Genomic DNA, 21,034 nt, shown 5'->3' with positions numbered 1-21,034 from the left:
CTGATATTGAATGTGCAATAAGCAAATTTGTATGTGAGGATAGAATATAAGTTATGGTCAGTTTATTAAACAGAGAGCAGAGGTCTGCTTTTATTATTTGATAACCATACTCACTTTATGCACTTGGAGATATTGTTTTAACCTGATAGAAACGCTTAGAGCATTAAGTAGGGCTGGGACAGAACTTGGCAACCTACTGTTTGTTGTGGACTATTTGATGAAGACAGGAAAAGACATAACAGTGTCCTCCAAACTGTACTCCAAACCAAACCTTTTTAATGTGTGACCTCTGAAATTATGTGAAATTAATTCAAGGTCCAGTGCAGTGTGGAAGATTTAATAGGATCTATTGGCTTGAATAAATGTTATTCATTCTATTCTATGTTCTTATATTCAAAATTATGTTTTCATTAGTGTATAATCATCTGAAACTAAGAATCATTGTGTTTTTGTTACCTTAGAATGAGCCCTAGTAGCTACAAAGAGAGCAGGTCCTTTTTCACAAGGTCCGCCATATTGGACAGCTGTGTCTCTAGAGTAGCCCAGAAGGGACAAACAAAACACTGGCTCTAAAGATGGTATTTTACATTTCATTTCACCTTGATAACTCTGTATAATAAATGCAATTAATAAATGGTACATTTATAGTTCATAGTTATTTCACCATTAACAAACAGTGAAATGCTTTAAAACCCATTTATTAGGCAGTTGCCATTTGTAAAGTTGCAACTGATGCTTATAAACCTTTATAATTGCTTAATAAATGGTTTATAAAGCATTTCACTCTTTGTTAACATTTCAATCACTACTAACTAAAGTTTGATTAACTATAAATGTACCATTTATAAATGATGGTTATTATCAAGTGTCACCATGTTTAGAGGCCACTGTAGGGGAGGGGGAGGCGAGGGGTATTCAGTTGGTTGCACACTTAATGCGACACACTAGACCTTTAACTAAATAACGCTATCCTGGATAGGATCTTGTGGAGTCTTGAACCCCCAGTTTGGTAACTACTGCTCACAAAGGCAGCAAGTGAGTGCTGCATCGAATAATCATTAAAATTCTGTTTTTTGGCCTGTTATGCCCAGTATTTTATGCACATGTCGTGCAATCATACAATCCTGCAGTTTGAGAATAGTGGAAAACATTTCATAGCAACTGTTTTTATACCAATAGTTGACTTAATGTGCTGCAAATCATCATCATTTAGTTTGTTTACAAATGGTGGACGGGGTGAAGTATCTGCCACTGCATTTAAATGAGACATTTGCAGACTGCATTATAAAACTTTTTCTTTTGCTTTTGAATTGATTTTTGTGCTGAAAATTGCCGATTATTTCCTCTGATATGTCCAAAGGCATAATCACTGCCAGCCCTTTAGAAGGATCACACAGAGCGGACAGGAAAGGAAGGGACAAATCACTTTTCACTCTCATCTTTCACTCTTTCATTCCTTATGTCCTCCATTCATCTTCCTCTCTGATTCCATTGATACTTCCATCCATCTCTTACCTCACTCCATTACCTCTCACCATTGTATGCCTCATGCTGCCATCCATCCTTTCAATCTCACCTTAATCCCACTGTTCCCTCGATCCACCTCTCCCTCACTCTTTCTCTCCTTCTTTATGTTGTGCCTGTGGTGGATGGGCAATTCTTTTTCCATATGTATTGCTATGAAAGATGAAAACTGCACAGTTAATGTAAGTAAATTGATTGCCATAAAACTAAATATACAAAGTAACTCTAAGTGGCTAGAAAATGAAGCTTTTCTCTTCAGTATGTTACATCAGTTCTTTTGAAAACACCTGCAAATTGATGATTACAGAACGATTATAGTTAGTGGTTAATGTTCTGTTTTAAAGCATTTATCATGCATACTAGTTCACTATACCATTACATTTATCTTCAACTTGCAGTGACTAATAAGTGAAAGTAATAAAGACAGGTAAATAATTGTACAATTATACAGTTGTACAGTATCTTTTGAAACTACAAGCCGCATATTTGATCTTGAATTTATTCCTGCTTGAGCAACGTGATCAGTTCTTGTTGCATTTTCCATTGAAACTGCATGTACTGAAGCAGAGGTGGTGGCCGGAAGACCTCGGCCATGTGGGAAGACAGAGTTCACCTGCAGTAACCAACGCTGCATTCCAGTCCAGCTGCAGTGCGACCTCTTCAGCGACTGCGGCGACGGCGGCTCAGATGAGCAAGACTGCAAGGCCCGTAAGTACAGCGGCAGTTATCTCGAACAAACAGATCAAAGACCCATTCGGAAGAGATGAAAAGTACGGAATGTCACAATGATGTTATCAGGAAGCTCAGTAATCTCCTCATTTTAAATGCAATGTTTTGTTATTTATGGTAATATATGTATGCCCATGTCTGAGTTGTGTTGTGTACCGTATGAAAGGCGATGATGCCCTCTTGCCTTTTGCACATCAAAAGAAAAACACAGCAGGTGTCTAAGATGCAGAGGACTGAAGTGTAATCAAAGTCCTGTCTTTTATTTGTAGTTTCCAGTGGAGATGTATGTGGAAAGAAAACAAATCCATGTGGAGAGGATGCGGTTTGCAACCAGACGAATGTTAATGCTGTATGCCAGTGCAAAGCTGGCTTTAAGAGGAACCAGAAGACAGGCCAGTGTGAAGGTAACGTGTGATCAGTTTTATTATTTTCCCCCATTGTCACAGTCAATTAGAGGTCGCTGGTTCTGTCACTGCAGCATTTTTATATTGGACTGTTGGATTAATGGTCTCTTTTCCTTGGATCAGCCAGGTTAAGATGGAATTAATTAAGTTTTTGTTGCAAATACTGTCAGCTGTCACCTAAATATTATTCCTTGGAGTTTATTTTAAGTACAAACTCGTTAGAATTTAAGCAATACCAACTAACAGACAAGCCCTTTCGTGGCAACAAAAATGGTTCAAATGGACACAAATAATGTGGCTATTTGAGTTGTGTCGAGTCATGTCAAAACATGTCAGACTAATGCCTCCAGTTTTACGACAAGCTTAGTTTCAAACTGCCAGTTTTTCCCATTATGTGGAGAACCTCTTGACAGGACACAGACTGACAGTCCTTATAATATTTTACTGAAAAAAATATATAATGTATTGTTGATAAGCTGCAACAGAGCAGTTGTGTTTTAGGTAAAGGTATTTTTGATAGACTCATTAAAATAAAATGTTGGTAACTGAGAAATACCGAATTATACTTCAGGAATACTGTCAAAAAAATTTTTGCTTTCCAAATGTTACATTCTGAATCCCCTCTCCCACTCACATCTCCTCAAGGCATTTTAGCTTGCCATCTATACTTCCACTGAACTTTAAAATTTAAGATGAAAAATATTGAATGCAGTTATTCTAGTCTCAAGAGATGATATTTTAGATTATTTAGTCAACCCTTCAAACTGCTTCTTGTTTCCCAGTTGATTTGCTTTTTGTCTTGGTGGTTGTTGCCTCTATAGAAGGAGAAAGTGTCATTTACTGCATCCATATAATTTCGTCTTTAGTAATAGCTCTAGGGCACCCCTTATCATGGAGAAAAAGAAAGTAAGGTTCATACTGATTGTGTTTCTTATGCATACCATGTCCACTTTCAACTGTTCTGTGCTGGAATGTGTTTGTACATTTATAACGCATCATCTCTGAATGAGTACAAAGTGTTTGATTACTGATTCAAATATATGATGAGGTTATTTGTTTCCAAGTAAATCAGTGTTTCTGTTTTTCAGAGATCAATGAATGTCTGCAGTTTGACACATGTCCGCATTACTGCACAAACACTAAAGGATCTTTCAAGTGCACGTGTGACAGAAATTACAAGGAAATCAATGGCAACTGCATAGCGAAAGGTATGATCCTAGAGTTTATTACAAAAAGTCCTTTGATGTACTCTGCATACATGTTAATGAATATATGAATGAGTGCAATGTCTAATAAGCTTTTAACCAATTTTCTTTTGTTGTCTTTTTTTTACATATTAATAACTCATCGGGCAGGACCAGAAGATCGAGTGCTCTACATAGCTAACGATACTGAAATCCGAAGCTTTGTGTATCCATTTAACCAGAGCCATGGGCACAAAATTCTCACTCACATTGAGGACAATGCCCGAATTATTGGAATGGATGCTCTGTTTCACCACCAGAAGTTTATCTGGGCGACTCAATTTAACCCTGGTGGGATTTTTTACAAAGACACTCTAGAGAGAACTCAAAGTAAAACAAATGTCAGGAACATTGTAAGTATATTTAACCTTTGTTTTTCTTTTTTATGCATGTGTCACATTTTGTCAACTTAGATAGAAAAAAAACATTATAAAATCTATTTTTATTTGTCACATAATCCTTAATATGTCTAGTTATTTCTTTTTACCGCAGATAATATAAGCATTAAGCTAAACAAATGAAAGGCGATAAATTATTATTACCTACAAGTGAAGTTATTTTACAGATAATAATCGACTGCATTATATTAAATGTCTCCTTGTATGTCTTTTATGAGACACACCTCTGCATAAAAGTATAATCGAGCCCTGACTTTGTGGCTATTATTGCTTGCAGTGTTCAGACTTCCGTCGACCCAGAGATATTTCTGCTGACTGGATCACAGGCAACATTTATTGGACTGATCACTCGCGAATGCACTGGTTCAGCTATTACACAGCCCACTGGACTAAATTACGATATTCCATAAATGTGGGGCAACTTAAGGGACCAAATTGCACCCGCCTGATTACTGACATAGCAGGAGAGCCATATGCCATCGCTGTCGACCCAGCCAGAGGGTGAGTTGTACACATAGTGATGCTCTTTTCCTGCCGAGATCTCTCAAGACACATGCCACGTAGACAGGTGCATTATACTGCAAATATTCTCGGGAACATTATAATTATCAACCACTCAACCACAAAGTCCCATTAACACTTCCACAATATATCTTGCCAAACACACCTCGCTGTGGCCACATAATAAAAGCCTTTTACTGGCTAAGCACTAGAATGTGAGGCAGCTATAGGAAGTGAATGCTTGGCCATCAAGACAGCTATGAGACGCTCTATCAAAGATTGTAAATAAAATTAAGATGAGGACCTTTTTTCTGTGTACATTATGTCAGTGGATCAGTACTTGAGTGTAGAAAATGTACAAAAGAATCTCAAGGTCTGTACTGGAATGTAAAAGCTGTGACATAGCTGGACATTATCAGGCTTTTTATGTGGATTCATTCATTGGGCTATGTCAGAACTAAGGCTTATTTTATGTATACTCTTTGCAGTTTTACAAGAAGATGGTTTAATGGAGGTAACACAGGTTAAAAAAATAAAGGTATAAGTAGTGAAATAATAGGAAACGTTGTAAGAGTTATTCTGTTTGTCTGTTGAAGGATGATGTACTGGAGCGTAATAGGTGATCACTCTCATATAGAAGAATCGGCCATGGATGGCTCCTTACGCAGAGTGCTCTTGGAGAAAAATCTCAGGAGACCTACCGGTAGGTTTTTTTTTAAAAGCTCAAATTCATTTACGTTGCTATATATTTTTACTTCCTGTTGTTACTTGATATTTTAAAGGAACACTGTGGAGTTTACATGAAAACAAACAACATTTCTGTGTCTCTCAAAAACTCATTGTGCGTATCCTTGACGCTGGACAATGATGTTTTTTAAAAATGTGCATCGCTTACATTCATGTTTACAACCACCGGCATTCTTCTTCTCTGCTGTTGGTGCCACATTGGAACATTTAGTGGCAGAAATATGTATTGCATCATCACAGGCAAGTTGTTAGGACTCAACTGGGTAGACTGGGTTGGCAGTCACAGTTAAACATGCATGTCCAATGTATGTACTGTACGTGTATGTTTGATCACCTATCCAAATTTCTTAATTTCTAATTAACTTAGATAAGAGTCTATCATTGTGAGTGAGAATGTGTGGAGTACAGTCTTTGTTTCTACTGTACATGATTGGCTGAAAGTCCTCACAGCGTTGAGAAAAAGTGATAAAGTCTCAATAGAGTTAGAGTAACATAAACTAATGACTAATAGCATAAATACACATTTTGACAGGAACATTGGCATTTAGTTTTGCCACTCATTCACATTCATTTAAGTTGCATAAATACTTACATTACCTCATAATGTCTTTGAAAAACTGTTTCAAACCTTGATAATTTACAGTGTCAGTGCCAACATGTATTGAAATTATTCATCTGCGAGCTAAATGCCAATGTTCCTGTCAAAACGTGTATTTATGATATTAGTCATTAGTTTTTTCATATACTGCATACAGGGAAAATGTACTCTCTTCTGATGTTACTCTAACTCTATTGAGACTTTATCACTCTTTCTCAACGCTGTGATCATGTCCAATCACATAATGTTTGTGTGACCATGCCATAGAAATAGTTTAGAATGGACATTGCTATTCACAGCAAGAACGTTCCTCTATTATAATCATATATAATAAAAACACGGTCACCCCTCGTCAAATTTGACACAGGGTGACCACTTCATCCAAGTCTCTGAAAGCCACTGAACATACACAGCACTGTAAGATTTGTATGTCGTTATTGTTTGTAAATTTCTGCTTCTTGACTCTTATGTTATGACCCATAAACTACTGTATAACTACGATGAATAGACATACACATGTCATTGTGCAGCCACAGCACTGCCAATATATGTGGCTTTCAAGCTATAGAGCACAAGAGCAAGGAAATGTATAAGTAAGGCATACTTTACAGCCACTTGGAATTTGTTGGTTTGTCTATAGGGAGACGCTTAGTGCTGATCTAGTTTTGAAGAGCTGCTTTGGCCTCCTTTAATTCAAGGAGCCATGCTCTGTCTGTGTAACAAAAAGAGGAATTCATCATCTGTGGAAAAAAGCAAACCTGTTTAAACGCCCTAGCCAGATGCTCAATTATCCAGTCAGACTTTTGGGAGAAGGTAAAAGTGACTCACCGGTTTGAAATTGTAACGTAAGCACACCCACGCTTCTGCTATCACAGTTGCAGTGCACAACAAGATGGCAGATCCGCTTCGTTATTATGACATGAGCCAAACGAATGTTGAATGCAAACAGCCAGAGGGTGGTAGAAACAAAAGCCACCCTGTCTCCACATGCTGTTGATCTGCTACATACGTATATTAGCTCTTCTAACCTGGAGGGCTCCTGCATTGAGGGATTCCATGATGAGCCCTGTGTAATTTGTCAGGTAAATAAATCTCTTTCCTTCATCCTCCCACAGGGCTGGCCATTGATTATTTCAACCAGCGATTATATTGGGCAGATCCGGAGCTCTCACTTATAGGGAGCATGAGATTGGATGGCTCGGACCCTCTGGTGACAATCAGTGACAGACACGGTAAAGCCAACTGGAAAACAAAGCACATCCTCTCCTTTTAAACACATGCTGTTTCTGCTTCACTTTGGTTCCTTCAACTTTTTTATCACATCTTAATGAAAACACTGCTTGTGTGTTTCAAAAGGGTAAGCTTGGGAAAAAAATGCGTGTTAAGATCAATCTGCCCACACTGCAACATTCTCGCTTCTTCTATCCGCCACAGGATACGAACCTTCATCTTCCCAAGCCTGCGAGTGTTCTGGAAGGGTTACTTGAATTTACCAGCTTTATTTTTCTCTGCTGCATTTACAGGGATTTCACAACCATACAGACTTGATATATTTGAAGACTTCATCTACGGAACTGGACTAAAACACGAGGTCTTTAAGATTCACAAGTACGGCAAACAGTCGGTGGAATTTCTCAATTTGGGGATGGAGAAGCCGACTAATGTTTTGATCTCTCACCGTTACAAACAACAAGATGGTGAGTTGTCTTGTCGATCCCCTCCAGACATGTCTTAAGATGTATACTAAACACTGGACTTTGACTGATAATGTGTTTCTGGTATGGTTTTTCCACATTAAAACTCTAAATAACTTGTCAAAATCCTTAAATTTACATCTACTTCTTCGCCCTCTTACAAATATCCACAATCCATGCAAATATATGTTATTACAAAAGTATAACTACTTCACAGTGGATGTCTAAACCCAAATGCCATTGGCACTTCATTGTGAAGTTCATTCTCAGCGTTTGTGTGCTGAAGGCTTCAAGTTTCCACATCACACTTGCGTGAGCTGAATATTGGACCAGGATCGGCTTCCAAACTATCTGTGATGTCACTAATCATGCTCGTGGGCCCACCTCTTCAAATCAGATTTTCAATGAGTACAGAGAAGATTCACTCTTTCAGCAGTGAATGTGAAAACTCAACTCAACTCAAACTCTGCACATACATCACTCTACAAAGCTTAAACATTCAACTGTAGAAACAAGAAGAAAAAAATATCTTTGAATTGAGGGGGTATTAAGTAATCATATTATATCCATATACTGTATGATTTGTCCTACACTTCAACCGCTGTTTAATTTATCTTAATTTTCAAGGTAGTTCACTTTGTATTTTCTTCAAATTTTGTTTTTTTTACATGTTACCTTGGGTTAAGTTTGAGGTACGGTTTTGTTCTGATTCTCAATTATAAGGCTTGAGAAAAGATGTATTGAAAAGGTTTTTTCTTTTTTATAAAAACTGCCTACAAATGGTATTTATACACTTAAAGACTTGCACACCTTTTCACCAGGCAATTAACAAAACAGGCATGCAAGGCAAGGAATACTGTAACATTCAACATTTAACCTTTACAAACCACAGATACTATCGTGAATGGAACATGAGCATGTCAATTAAAAAAGAAAAGAAAAGAAAGAATAGCTTACTGTCACAGGTCACGGACAGCCATGGTACATAACTGGCGATAATTTGAAGTTGCTGTGATGGATATAGTTTTTCAAAAGATGCGCTGGATGTTTAACCTTAATTCATAGATAAATAACGCAGTATGAAAATAAAGGATAAACTAGCCTTGGGTAAAACAAACGAAAAAGGCTTTTTTTTTCTCAGACCAAAGGAGAAAACTTAACCAGTACTTTACGCTGGTCTTGTGTAAAAAAAAAATAATAATAATTGTCATTGGAGTCTTGCTTTTATAGTTTGAATATGCAGTTGAGGATTTCAGCTACATAATGTGAGGACAGCCAAAAAGAGCACAGACAAAGTCAATCAATGCAACCATGTCTTTCTCCCACTTTCCTCATATAGCAGGCCGGCCTCAGTTATTTGTTACATCTCTGGAGTTAATGGTTATAGAGCATCAGACAGCTCAGTCTTGGTCAGTTTTTCACTTAAAGGGCAGCTGTTCCGTTCCCCGGAGACTCATTAGGCCAGCCATGTAGTGTGTGGTGTGAAGTCTGTGGGCAGAAGATGTGCACAGCCTGCAAAAAGCTGTGACATGAAGGCTTGATAGCTTCAGCAAAACCCTAACAACCATTTAGATTTGTTCTGAGCTTTCATCTTCATGTGCCGTGTAAGAAATCTGAGCACTGATTATTTTTAGTACAATGTTGTAACTGTTAATGACTTGTCAAGAGACATAAAGTGGGAAGACATAATTATATGATTTCATAAAAAAAACATAACTTCGACTCTGGATCTAAATCACATTTGTAAATCATAATTGAAGATCTATTGTATCTATGTTTTTTTCGTCTAATGCATCTGGACACAAAGTAGTGATTCCCGGACCTCTTTCATAAACTCATACAAAGCTATTATCAATATCAAACCTGATACAACCCCTATATGTAAGTGTTCACAGTGCACTTCAAAGTGCAACTAATCAATTAGACAACAAACACTGATTATTCAATCTGAGTGTTGTGAAGCTATTCATATGTTTAGCCTTGTGCCTCTGTGGGCTTCAACAAAATAACACCCTTCACAGACAGAAATTAAAAACACTTGAAATAGCTTCACTCTGAGAAAGAACAAACACACGTCTTTTGCTTTCCAAACAAATGGCTCTTTCTCATCTCAGGCCAGGCTGACAGATTATCTTCTTGGCTCTTTTTTCTTTATTCCCTCCACAGCTTCAAATCCATGCCTGAGAATGTCTTGTGATTTCATGTGTCTGCTCAACCCAACTGGTGCCAGATGTACCTGTCCAGAGGGGAAGGTGCTCGTCAATGGCACCTGTAGTGACGCCATCATCTCAGGTAGGCTTGTTGTTGAGATTTTAACATGGGCAATATATTGGTTTTATATCGTTATTGTGATATAAGGCTATGTACCGTCTTAGATTTTGGATTGTTATATTGCAATATGGCATTAGCATTAAGTCTAAATCAGACCAAATCAGTCGTTGAAAGGCAGTGTGGGAGTGTCATTTCATGGCCCATTTGTGTGACTTTTAGGGGGCAGTAACACAAAAATATAATTTTGTTAATATGTCGTGAAAGCACCAATAGTCATCCTTCCCTAACTGTCACAGTACCAATTTTTACAGGTACTTGCTAAAAAATATTTTGGATTTTTGTTTTCCTACAGGTAAACTTAACACTTTGAATGCACTTCATAATTGCCACACTGTTAACTTTGGAAACTTGTCAGAATACAGCGCCAAAACACAAATATGAGTAGACACCCACAGTCGTTCTTAACTGGGACCCAAAAACACTGCATTGTAAACATCTGATGTGTGGTCCTGCATGCAGTTTTTGTTCGTGCTCATCTACTCGAAAATTCCGGCTCACACCTCATATAGTTGTTGCTGTCTGACAATACAGCATAGCACTGTTTGATGTGATTGACTGCTACACACTGCAGCACAGTGAGTGATATGGGCTTTGCTGCTGTGAAGGTGAACTGTGCCGGCCCCCCTGCGAGAACGGAGGCCGCTGCTTAGCCAACGAAAAAGGAGACTGGAGGTGCTACTGCTGGCCCGACTTTTCAGGAGAGCGCTGTGAGGTCAACCACTGCACAGACTACTGCCTAAATGGAGGCACCTGCATGGGCTCACCCCTGGGTAGGTCTACTTCAAATCCAAGTATCGAGCATTGTGTGTATGAATAGATGGTTTGTGTTTTGTTATCCTGCTGTAGAGTCCTTTATGTTCAGCTCTGGGAAGACCAAACTGCTACAAACAGACTCTTTCAATTCTGTGAAGTTCCCTGACTTTTTCCTCCTGCACACTGACCCAGAGCATGATGCCACAGATGCCGTTTGTCTTCCTTTAAACTTCCACACTTTGCGCACTTCAGCTCAAATTTGCCTCATTACATCTGCCACTTGAGCAGTTTTTGTCAGCGAAGCTCTCGTCCAACAAGCCTCAAATATCAGACTTCTTTCATGTCAGGGTCCTCTTTCATGCTTTCATGGTTTTCTGGAACGACCAGTTCTACCCCACAATTTAGTGACTGGGTGTGAATATGCCGAGACGTCGGCGCCGGAATTGAATCAGGATGTACAGCCCTATTAAAGACGCTATCAGAGATTTATGACCCTGTACATCATCTTCCCATCACAGCAATTATCCACAACATCTCCATTTCCATTTCTTATGAAACAGAAATCACCACAGCAATTGCCCTGTTTTCCAACATAAATGTTTTATGAAGTGCAGTGCCCTCTTTAAGATTCACCGAGTGATATACAGTAAATAAAATTAGAAACTAAGCTGTATGTTTTGGTTTGAGTGAGTCACAGCAGTTACACCGAACAGCTGGAGAGATACAAAAGTGGGCTTTTGATTTGTGATTATTTTGAATAAATGTTTATTCCTCCAAATCTATTTAAAGCATGGAATAATATCTGTTTATATTCTCTTTTTGCCTTTGGAAAACATACCGCCACAACAGTAAGTAAACTGGTATTTTAAAAAAATTAAACCAATGTTTTCATCTTTTTTTATTCAAATTCTGTTTAGACTTTTAAAACAGCGCTACGTGACATAAAAAGACAGCAAGATAATCACCACTACTCATTAAACAGAAAGGAGTCTGTCTATCACGATCAGAGCAATCATGTAGGATCACTGCAGTAAGGCGTCAGGATTGAATAAGAGAAGGCAGGGCTCCTATTGGGTTTATTCTCTTCGTTATTCACCACCAGATTTTATTCATGTCCAACGTGCTACACGGGATGATGTATTGTATCCCGCTTTATGGTGGACAGCTGAGAGGAAAATGAAAGTGTTGTGATATTTGCTGTGCCGCTGGGAACACTGTGCCTTTTGTTTCATTCATGCTTGGCAACTGCTTTGGTTGATATTGAATATCAGTGAGTGCCCAAAGATGAGCAAGGGAGCAAAAATAGTCAAATAGTTTTCTTCAAGTCCCCACTTTAGGGATAAAATGGGAACATCAGAAACAATTAGAGGCTGGAAAATGTCCAGTTTTCTCTATAAAAACACAAAGTGACATTGAATTCTTGCTCTTTTGTCCCTATTACTGCATGGTTTACCTGCACTATAATGGAACTTTTGGCAACAAAGCACATACTTAAACTATAGACACTCCCAACTGTTCTCATATTGCAGTGTTTTATGAGATATGTCAGATCTGTGTGTTTTTAAGCTATCATGTCATGCAGTATGGGTCAAATACACAATCACATCCCATATGTATGTGGTTTTGAGTGTAATCATTCACAAATGAAAAAGCTAAAACAAAGATGTAAATTCTAAGAGATGGCATTAGCCCATTAAAAAAAAAATGTTTTTTTTAGTGTGTGTTTCTCGTACCTCTCTTAACTTGGCAATTCTTCTGTCCCTACAGTGTTGCAGAAAAACATGGCGCTGAATTAACACTATTGGGACCAGGAAATATCTCCATAATGCATCTGTTTACTTGGCTGATCGCTCCTACAGCTTCATTATTTCAGATTAAAAGTGTGTTTTGTAGTGGGTGCTACAGTAATTTACCCTTGTTGACTGAATCATCTACCAAACGACTTATCTCCTGTTTTTTTGAGTAATTAATCATACTTTTTTTTTTACTAGTTTTTTTACTTTAAAATCAAAATCTTGGAATGAAAAATAATCGCTATTCAGCAATCCTTTACCAACAACATATTGTTTCCCTCATTTATTAGCAAATTTACTGCATAGACGTTAACAATTGGGTTTGTTCTACATGTCTGTTAAAACCCACTGGTTTCTTGTTATAGGTCGCCTGATGGTATATCTGATATCCCTGTGTTGGTGTTGTTCTAGAAACTCAAAATTAATTAACTAATCACACTGTTTTGCCTTGTGACTTATGTATTGTTGTTAATGTTGCTCCAGGTCTATCATTTGAACTTCGGGAAAAGCGTCCACAGCTACAGCTAGTTTCCATCACTGAATGGATTCTGTATAGTCCTCTCATTCAGTAGACCTGGCTTCTTGTCTTGCACAAAAACATTTGTTATACTCTGGACGTACATTTTTACACTAAGTTCAGTTCTTATTTTCCGTTTCTGTTCAGTTTTCTATCACTGGTTAGGTTGAACGGACAAAAACACACTTAGTTAGGTTTAGGAAAACATGGTTTGGGTTCAAATAGATCCTCTCACAACGTTTAACATGTGTTTGAAAAGATAGCTTCTCCCATGTGCGTGTTTTTCTCTAAGTCACAAAGCTAAAACATTACAAAAACACGATTGGTCAGTTTCAGTGATGTTCCTGGAACAACAACAACAATGAAGTGTAACCAACATTATTACCAAGTTGAGCATGTGCTTTCCATCTGATGTGATAAACAGGCTGCACAGTTTAAAAGTGTTGCACAATTAGTGTACATCCATTGTTGGTACCTTAATTTATATGTGAAACAAAACTGGGTTCCAGCGAATAAAAGAAGAGACCTCAGTGTTCAGATCTAATTTATACAATATTTTGAATGTGCTATCCATAAAACATGGCTCTTAAAGTAGAATTTCATGGCAGCCATAGTAAACTATACTAGATTCTCCTCAAGCCCATATGTTTTAATTCCATACATAGATCTCACTTTAAAAAAAAACGACCACTTGTTCGGTATCCGATAGAAAGCCTTGAAAAGAAGGCCTGAGGCTGCGTATCATAATTTTTACACAGCGCTACTAATTTGGACACTGGTGAATCCCCACCTCCACTGTCTGATGCACTGGAGGATTTACCAATGTAATTCACGTCTTTGCAAATTGACAAACTGCAAGAAAGACGAGGCACAACACATGTAATTTTTATGAGATGTTACTGAATATGACGCTGTGGTGAACTGACATTTAACATCTTGCATAGACAAACATTAGACACTTTATAATACATTTTTATTTGTACAGCGCTTTTAAAAACTCTCAAAGACACTTTACAAGAATAGAATACATACTTTACCATATGAAACGCTTACTGCATTATAGGCTACTTACCTGTCCAACAAATGAGATTTTTTTCACAACCTGAAGCTCCAACTTTCAAATTAAAATGATGCACCAGTGTTCACTTGAGTTTTAGAGAATTGAAAACAAGTGATAAGGATACAATGGGTAGTTCAGCGGGCCTGGGAGTTTTAAGCCTCTACAGTAAAACAGAGTTGGACGGGTTCTGCCTGTTGAGAAAGCTTACAGCGCCAGCAGCCATTAAGTTGACAGAGAAGTGACTGGAGGCAGAATGATTGTCTCTTGGACATTTCAAACCCAGATTATCCCAGCCACAGAGTTGTGGAGTGTGAAATTACCAAGTAGTGTGACCTACATGGCGAGACCTGTATCCATGGCAACTTTGTTGTCTTCTATGCAAGCAGTCGTGCCTGGGCAGCGACGATTGTTGCCTTTTCTGAACAGGCACCTCAAACCAGCCTTGATGCTCCTGCCTGTCCACTGGAGAAAGTGTGAGTAAATTGAGGCAGGGAGTGCACTGTTTTAAAGGGAGCTGATTTGATTGAAACGTTTCCACCTGCTGGTAATGTGTTGCTTTTACTAACAATAAATAACACTCATTTCACTCCAGCAGTGCAGTGGGGCGGCACACAGCTTCCAAAGAAGCAGAATTTTTATTGTGACTCACCAAAACTACAAGTGGGACACAGTCGGAGGCGCGTGTGGCACAGGCGTGTGGATTCCATTTGTACATATATCTCATCTCCTGAGATGGAGAAAAAGAGTTCAGCAGCAGCTGGAGTTTGTCTGACCGTCATGGTGAATATGGAGCTGAGCTGCATGAAGCTAAACACTGTGTATATACAGATCTATTTCATCTATGTTCTGACTCTTACCTACAGGCTTGACATCTGTACGCTCTGTGACATTAAAGCTGCTACAATCAATCATTTTATATTAACGGCGGATCAAATGGCTTTGTGTATGTGTCGATAATGGTGATGAACACACAGAATTACAGTATCATCTGACAGTTCACCTCAGCTATATGTATGGAGCATTTCAGCGTTTCTGAGCTCATGGTTATGGTTTTTTACTTTATGCTACCAACGCACACAGTCAAGGTAAGCGACTAGGTGGTGAACATGGTGGAGCGTTTAGCAGCTAAAGAGGCTGATAGTCCCTCAGAGGAGAGGGTGGAAACAAAAACAAGAGTAAGAGTGAATATTGGACTTGTCAGATTTGTCAGATATTTAGTAATACGACTCAGAATGCTGATGTTGCTCCGTATCTGCTCGGTGTGGTGAAGGAACCTTGTGGTGAAGGAACCTTGGATGTCGCATGCTTAGTTTCTTATGCAAGGTGTCCATATCAAATCAAATCAAATCAACTTCATTTATATAGTACCTTTCATGATTCTGATCCACACGCAGGTGAGTTGTACACTGTAGCTGGTAAAGGGGTTGTTTTTCCTCTAAACTGTGGTATATAGGAAAATGTTTAAAAAGAAAAAAAAAACAAACAACAACACTGGAATCACCACTCCCTCATTGTTCTCATTTTGAAGCAACTGGAGGTCATTTGGACATCTGATTAGGATGCTTCCTGAACGCCACCCTGTTAGAGATAATCCAGACACGTCTGACAAGGAGGAGGATTGTCTGCAGACCCAGAAGACACTTGAGGAATTATATGCATATTGTGTCTGGCCTGGGAATTATTTTGGATTACCTAGATGGCCCTGGAGGACATAACTGAGGAAAAGGGCACCTTAGCTGCCAATCTGCTGTCTCCTTGACCCGTACATGACTATTTGCCTGAAAGCGATGGATGGAAGATGAATTTTGCCTTTGCCTTTACGCTCAGAAGAGTGATTAAGTTTAATTTATTTATTTAGCACGTTCTCTGTGACTGTGGGAACATATTAAGTGTTGGGTATTTTAGGCAAACTTGTGCAGAAGCATGAACACTACGATAAAAGGAAGTTGTTCTTTTAAAGGGTTACAAGTATGTGCTTTCATTTTTAACAAAGGGTCAGAAATGTTGCAAAACAGCTGTGTCATGTAGCTTTTAGTACACATTACTCAAAGTAAGTACTCGACGTGCATTTGGTGGAACTATTTTGAGCCGTAAGCACTAGAGGGTACTTGCAGGAAAGTGTATGTGAGGTAGAGAAAAAATAAATGACAGAGCCCTTGTTCATTGGAATGGAGGAGCATGTTACTCAGTGCAGCATTGTGGATATTGATGTATTTAAAGTATTTAATAGTGTCTGGAAAACAATGATCTGTGGCGCATATCAGGATTTGGCTACACAGACAATACTCCTGAGTAGGATCAGTGTATTGTTGGTTTTGGTCTTTTCCTGCTCTCATAATCTGTCTTTGTCTTTCTTTGTCCAGGTAAGCCTACCTGCCGCTGTCCTGTTGGTTTCTCCGGGCCTTTCTGTGAGAGGAGGATCTGTGACAACTACTGCTTAAATGGGGGAACATGTGACGTCACTCAGGGGAACCAGCCTGTGTGCCGCTGTATGGCAGAATATACCGGAGACCGTTGTCTTTACCGTGAGTCCTGCACCCAGTACTGGGTAGCAGCAGACACAACAAATGATTATTATCAGGCTCTTGGCCTTCTTATGATTGGCATTTTCAAGTCTAGCTGCAAGAACAAATCCCCACAAAGAATGGATTTGAATTCAGTTATGCTGCATAAAATCTATAGGACTGAGCTTTTCAAAGTTCACTCACAGTGCGGTACAAAAAACAGCCCCCCAAAGTATTTTCTTTTTGACAAACACCACATTTGCCTCCATTTGCAGATAAACAAAATCAAACTACTACAATCAAACAACCTGTGGGTGTTTCTGTGCTGAGGAGATAATGTTTTTTATTTTGCATTGTTTTCTCATAACTGTTTGCTGGGAAACAATTTCAACTGCACGTCATTAGTATTTTCCCACTGTTGCTCGCCCTAAGGGTGATATATTTTCATCTGTGGCTAAGATGTCATTTCATGTGGATGATTAACTCCATTAAAGCCATGTACAACTCCAATCAAACGAGCTTAAACTATGTTCCCAGTTGCTCACTACACACTACCCTCTCTTTCTCTCTCCACCTCTCTGGACGTGGCGCAGACATCTGTCATCACTACTGTGTGAACTCCAAGGCCTGTACGCTGTCCAGTAGTGGATATGTGGAGTGTGTGTGTCCTGCCAGGTTTGAGGGAAACAAGTGCGAGGTGGACAAGTGTCTTCGATGCCACGGAGCACCTTGCCTCATTAACGAGGAGACAGGGGATGTGGTTTGCAAGTGAGTATCTGCTCACTATTCTTGTCCCTCATGCCTTCTGCTACATAGCTAAGCCTTCACAGTCGTCAACATTTATGGAAAAGCATGCGTTCTACAGTGGATTCTCTGGTCTCAGTTGCTGTATCCGCAGGCTACAGGCTGAATGAATTGATTTGATTAAATCTGAAAAATTTATTGAGCCACATACCTTACAGCAATTTAGATTGTGGTAATGTCAGTGAATTAGAAGCCAGGTGAACTTGTCTGTTTTATATGAATTATGCATATGTTTGACAAAACCACCACTGAGTCATTTTTGCTTCTTGTAAAAGTGTAGCTTTCTTGCTAGCATCCATTATTTCTTCACCCTCCAGCTGCACAAATGGCAGAATAGCGCCGAGCTGTCAGCTCTGTGACGGATATTGCTACAATGGAGGCACCTGTCACCTGGACCCCGACACCAACCTGCCTTTCTGTCAGTAAGTCACTGCTTAATGGGTGAAGGAAAGTGGGGGAAAAAATTGAATGTTCTCCGCTATTATTCACACTGTTTCCATTCAAATACTGGCTCTGTGCCCTAGAAATCCTGGCCTTAGATCACCTAGGGAAACCATTCCCTGCTCGGAGAACAGTGCAAGATAGATGTCTTCCTCTGGAGAAAAATCCTTAAGTTGAGGGAAGGTTTGATGTCACTATGTGGAGGCCATGGCACAGCAGGGGGCCGAGTGCCAGTACACCATCTTATGCCGCATGACACCTCACTGTGGCTTAAGGTTTTTAGATAAAAAACTGTTTCAAAACCCCTTCAAAGCTTGCCATTCTGCACATATCACACTGTTCCTCCTTGCAGTTAAGAGCTGATGTCAGGCCTCCCTGACACTCAGTAGCAGGTTTAAGAAGTTTTGCGCTCTAAAAAAAGACGCTGAGGTATGTGTCAGTGGTAGAACATGCCATGAAATCCAACGGGAGAAACTTGAAACAGACAAAAGCTTGACTGGCAGACACGAGGAAATGATTGTGAAAGGCTACCCATAGATTAATACCACCTCAGCTATAATCACATACAGTGCTGTGTAATCTCCAAGGAGGAAATTGGAAATCCATTTCAAAAGCCAACTCTGTATTTTTTTAACTGCCCATTGTCCACTATAGTTAAATTGAAATTTGTGGTCATCACTCGCAAATTCCAGGGGATAGAATCAATTTCTATGCAAATGATCCCATCTTATACGAGGAGGTTAACAGATCCCGATAATGTGGTTTATTATTTGCTGCAAAGAACAGGGATTATGCGAGATGATGGATATATCTGTGTCAAGAAATCATAATGTTTGACCTTAATACTCTCAGTAAATGTATATTTCATCAAGCCATCCCAAAGCAAGAACCTTGCAGGGCAGAGCTACTTCAATTGGAATGATAACTGATGCATTAAGCACTAAAAAAAGGTTAAAGAGGTTTTCTCAAAATGCATCAGCTCTGCGGTAAAGACAGCTACAGTAAACAGCCAAGCCCTCATTCACTGACAATTATTGGAGTATTCTTCTTGAAAAGCACTTCGGCCATACAGTAGCTCTTTTCCTTTACAATGCAGAAAATATCACTTACTTCAACAACTGCTTTGCCCAGTTGGATAAATGCAGGACCTTAGCCCGTTAGTAAGAAGCAGCAATAATGTCTTTTTTCTCAGATAAAAAAATATGTTATTGTATTTTTTTGTCACTTTGACTTTTCCTGTCATCATACTTCTGAATAAAAATAGAATTTTCTTTGAAAGGATGTCTTTGTGGGATTGGCAAACTGTATGCAGTGGTCCTGGGTCCTGAGTGTGGTCAAGCAACCATTATCCAAGCGTGACAAGTATTTTGCTCACATTTTAGTGTCTGGATTGTTTTGCTGCAAAGCCACAGCAGTGATTTTTAAGTCCAAAAATCCCTCCCTCTTTGAAATATTGTAAATCTTTTTCTACACTGATATGTCTCAACAATGTTGAATCCATCCAGAGGTGACACCACTGTAACAGACTCTTCTCTTGCAGATATATTCCCCTCACTTGGTGAGCAGTGAAATTGATTTGTGTTCATATTATTTATTTTGCTAATTTGCTCGATGCAGACACGACATTGACTTACTCCATCTTATGAATGAAGCTGCTGAAAGGGATTAGTGTCTCAGCCTCCATTCATCAAGCTGCAAACGGTTCAACAATATACAGTACATTCTCTGGGCCCTTTTATCACTCCCAACACAATGTTTTGCAGCTGCACGTCAGGGTTCAAGAACCAACGTTGTGATGAGCTGGCCAACCCCTGCGATTACTTCTGTCAGAATGAGGGGATGTGCACATTAACAGCTCTTAACAAACCACGCTGCAAGTAGGTCCTTCTCACCTCTCCAGCTGTATTCAGAGGCCACTCACCCCCTTTGTCTACACCCCCACCTCAACTCCATCTGGCTCCATTCCAGCCTCAGCCCAGTATATGGGCTGTTTGTCACAGTGCCGCCTTGTAGCAGCTTATCATGTAATAAGTGCTGGATAAGGTAATGACTTATTTAATCATATACAGTGAAATGACATGACATTGCTCCAGGATCATAATCTCCCAAGATTATGATCATATTGATTATTTTTGGATAGGTTTGTGTCTCTATTTAAATTATTTTCAGCCATTTTGGTTTTGACTGGTGTGTGTCCTTGACAAATTGTTAATATGTACTTACCATTTTGATTGAAACATGTTTTGTCACACTGCCCTGGCTCAGAGGACGAAAGGTTGGCTAACTGTCATTAGTAAGCTTGTAACGTTGTTGTCAAACACTGTGTTGCCCTTCGAGCGTTTGCTCGACCTTTTTATCAGCAACGTTCACAGCTCGACTTTGCCTTTAAACAGCAGAGAAAATGTTTTCTCACTCAATCATTTTATCTTTTGTGATAATATAGACTTTAAGTGAAATGACCTTAAGATCACTTTATTTACTGTCATTAAGTAACCCGATTTCTATTAGTACATCACATTTGATTTTTTTTTTCACTAAGCCTTAGACTCCAAGAAACCTTCTCTTTCACACGAGAGCTTGGACAAAATGACACGTAAAATATGTCTTTACAAAAAATCACTAATTGATAAAGCCACCTAATGTGCGTTTAAGGAATAAGCTGACATTTTGAGAAATATACAGAGTTAGATGAGAAAACTGACACACGCATTTCTGTACCGTTAATTTGAAGCTTCTGCCAGAAGTCAATTAGCTTAGCAAAAAGGCTGCAAGGAGGTGGAAACAGCTGGGCTGGCTCTGTCTGGAGTTGTCCACATGTTGCCTGGCAACCACCAACTTCAACAAGCAATTCAGCACGCCCACCCTCTGCAACATGTTGTTTCCATATGGATCAAACTAACAAGATTTAATGTGTTGATAATCAAGCTTTTAGAGGTGTTGATAGACAGATTGTGTTATCTTTAGACAGATCCAGGCTAGCCGTTTCCCCCGA

The 21,034-nt window shown here is 39.1% G+C and overlaps 1 protein-coding gene across 1 annotated transcript in view; it reads left to right on the top strand.

Annotated features, from left to right (window-relative positions):
• The window catches only part of lrp1bb (low density lipoprotein receptor-related protein 1Bb), a 288,538-nt gene that overhangs the window by 259,261 nt on the left and 8,243 nt on the right, over nt 1-21,034 (top strand). The window contains exons 74-87 of the mRNA XM_073473505.1: nt 2,089-2,232; nt 2,523-2,657; nt 3,746-3,865; nt 4,013-4,254; nt 4,577-4,800; nt 5,397-5,503; nt 7,261-7,377; nt 7,669-7,842; nt 10,006-10,131; nt 10,776-10,940; nt 16,657-16,818; nt 17,391-17,565; nt 17,919-18,023; nt 19,806-19,919. Coding sequence (XP_073329606.1) covers nt 2,089-2,232; nt 2,523-2,657; nt 3,746-3,865; nt 4,013-4,254; nt 4,577-4,800; nt 5,397-5,503; nt 7,261-7,377; nt 7,669-7,842; nt 10,006-10,131; nt 10,776-10,940; nt 16,657-16,818; nt 17,391-17,565; nt 17,919-18,023; nt 19,806-19,919 — 2,110 coding nt within the window. The remainder of the gene's footprint in view (nt 1-2,088; nt 2,233-2,522; nt 2,658-3,745; nt 3,866-4,012; nt 4,255-4,576; nt 4,801-5,396; nt 5,504-7,260; nt 7,378-7,668; nt 7,843-10,005; nt 10,132-10,775; nt 10,941-16,656; nt 16,819-17,390; nt 17,566-17,918; nt 18,024-19,805; nt 19,920-21,034) is intronic.

The sequence above is a fragment of the Pagrus major genome, chromosome 9 (assembly GCF_040436345.1).
Source record: "Pagrus major chromosome 9, Pma_NU_1.0".
Taxonomy (NCBI): domain Eukaryota; kingdom Metazoa; phylum Chordata; class Actinopteri; order Spariformes; family Sparidae; genus Pagrus; species Pagrus major.
This window is presented reverse-complemented; position numbering and strand designations above follow the sequence as displayed.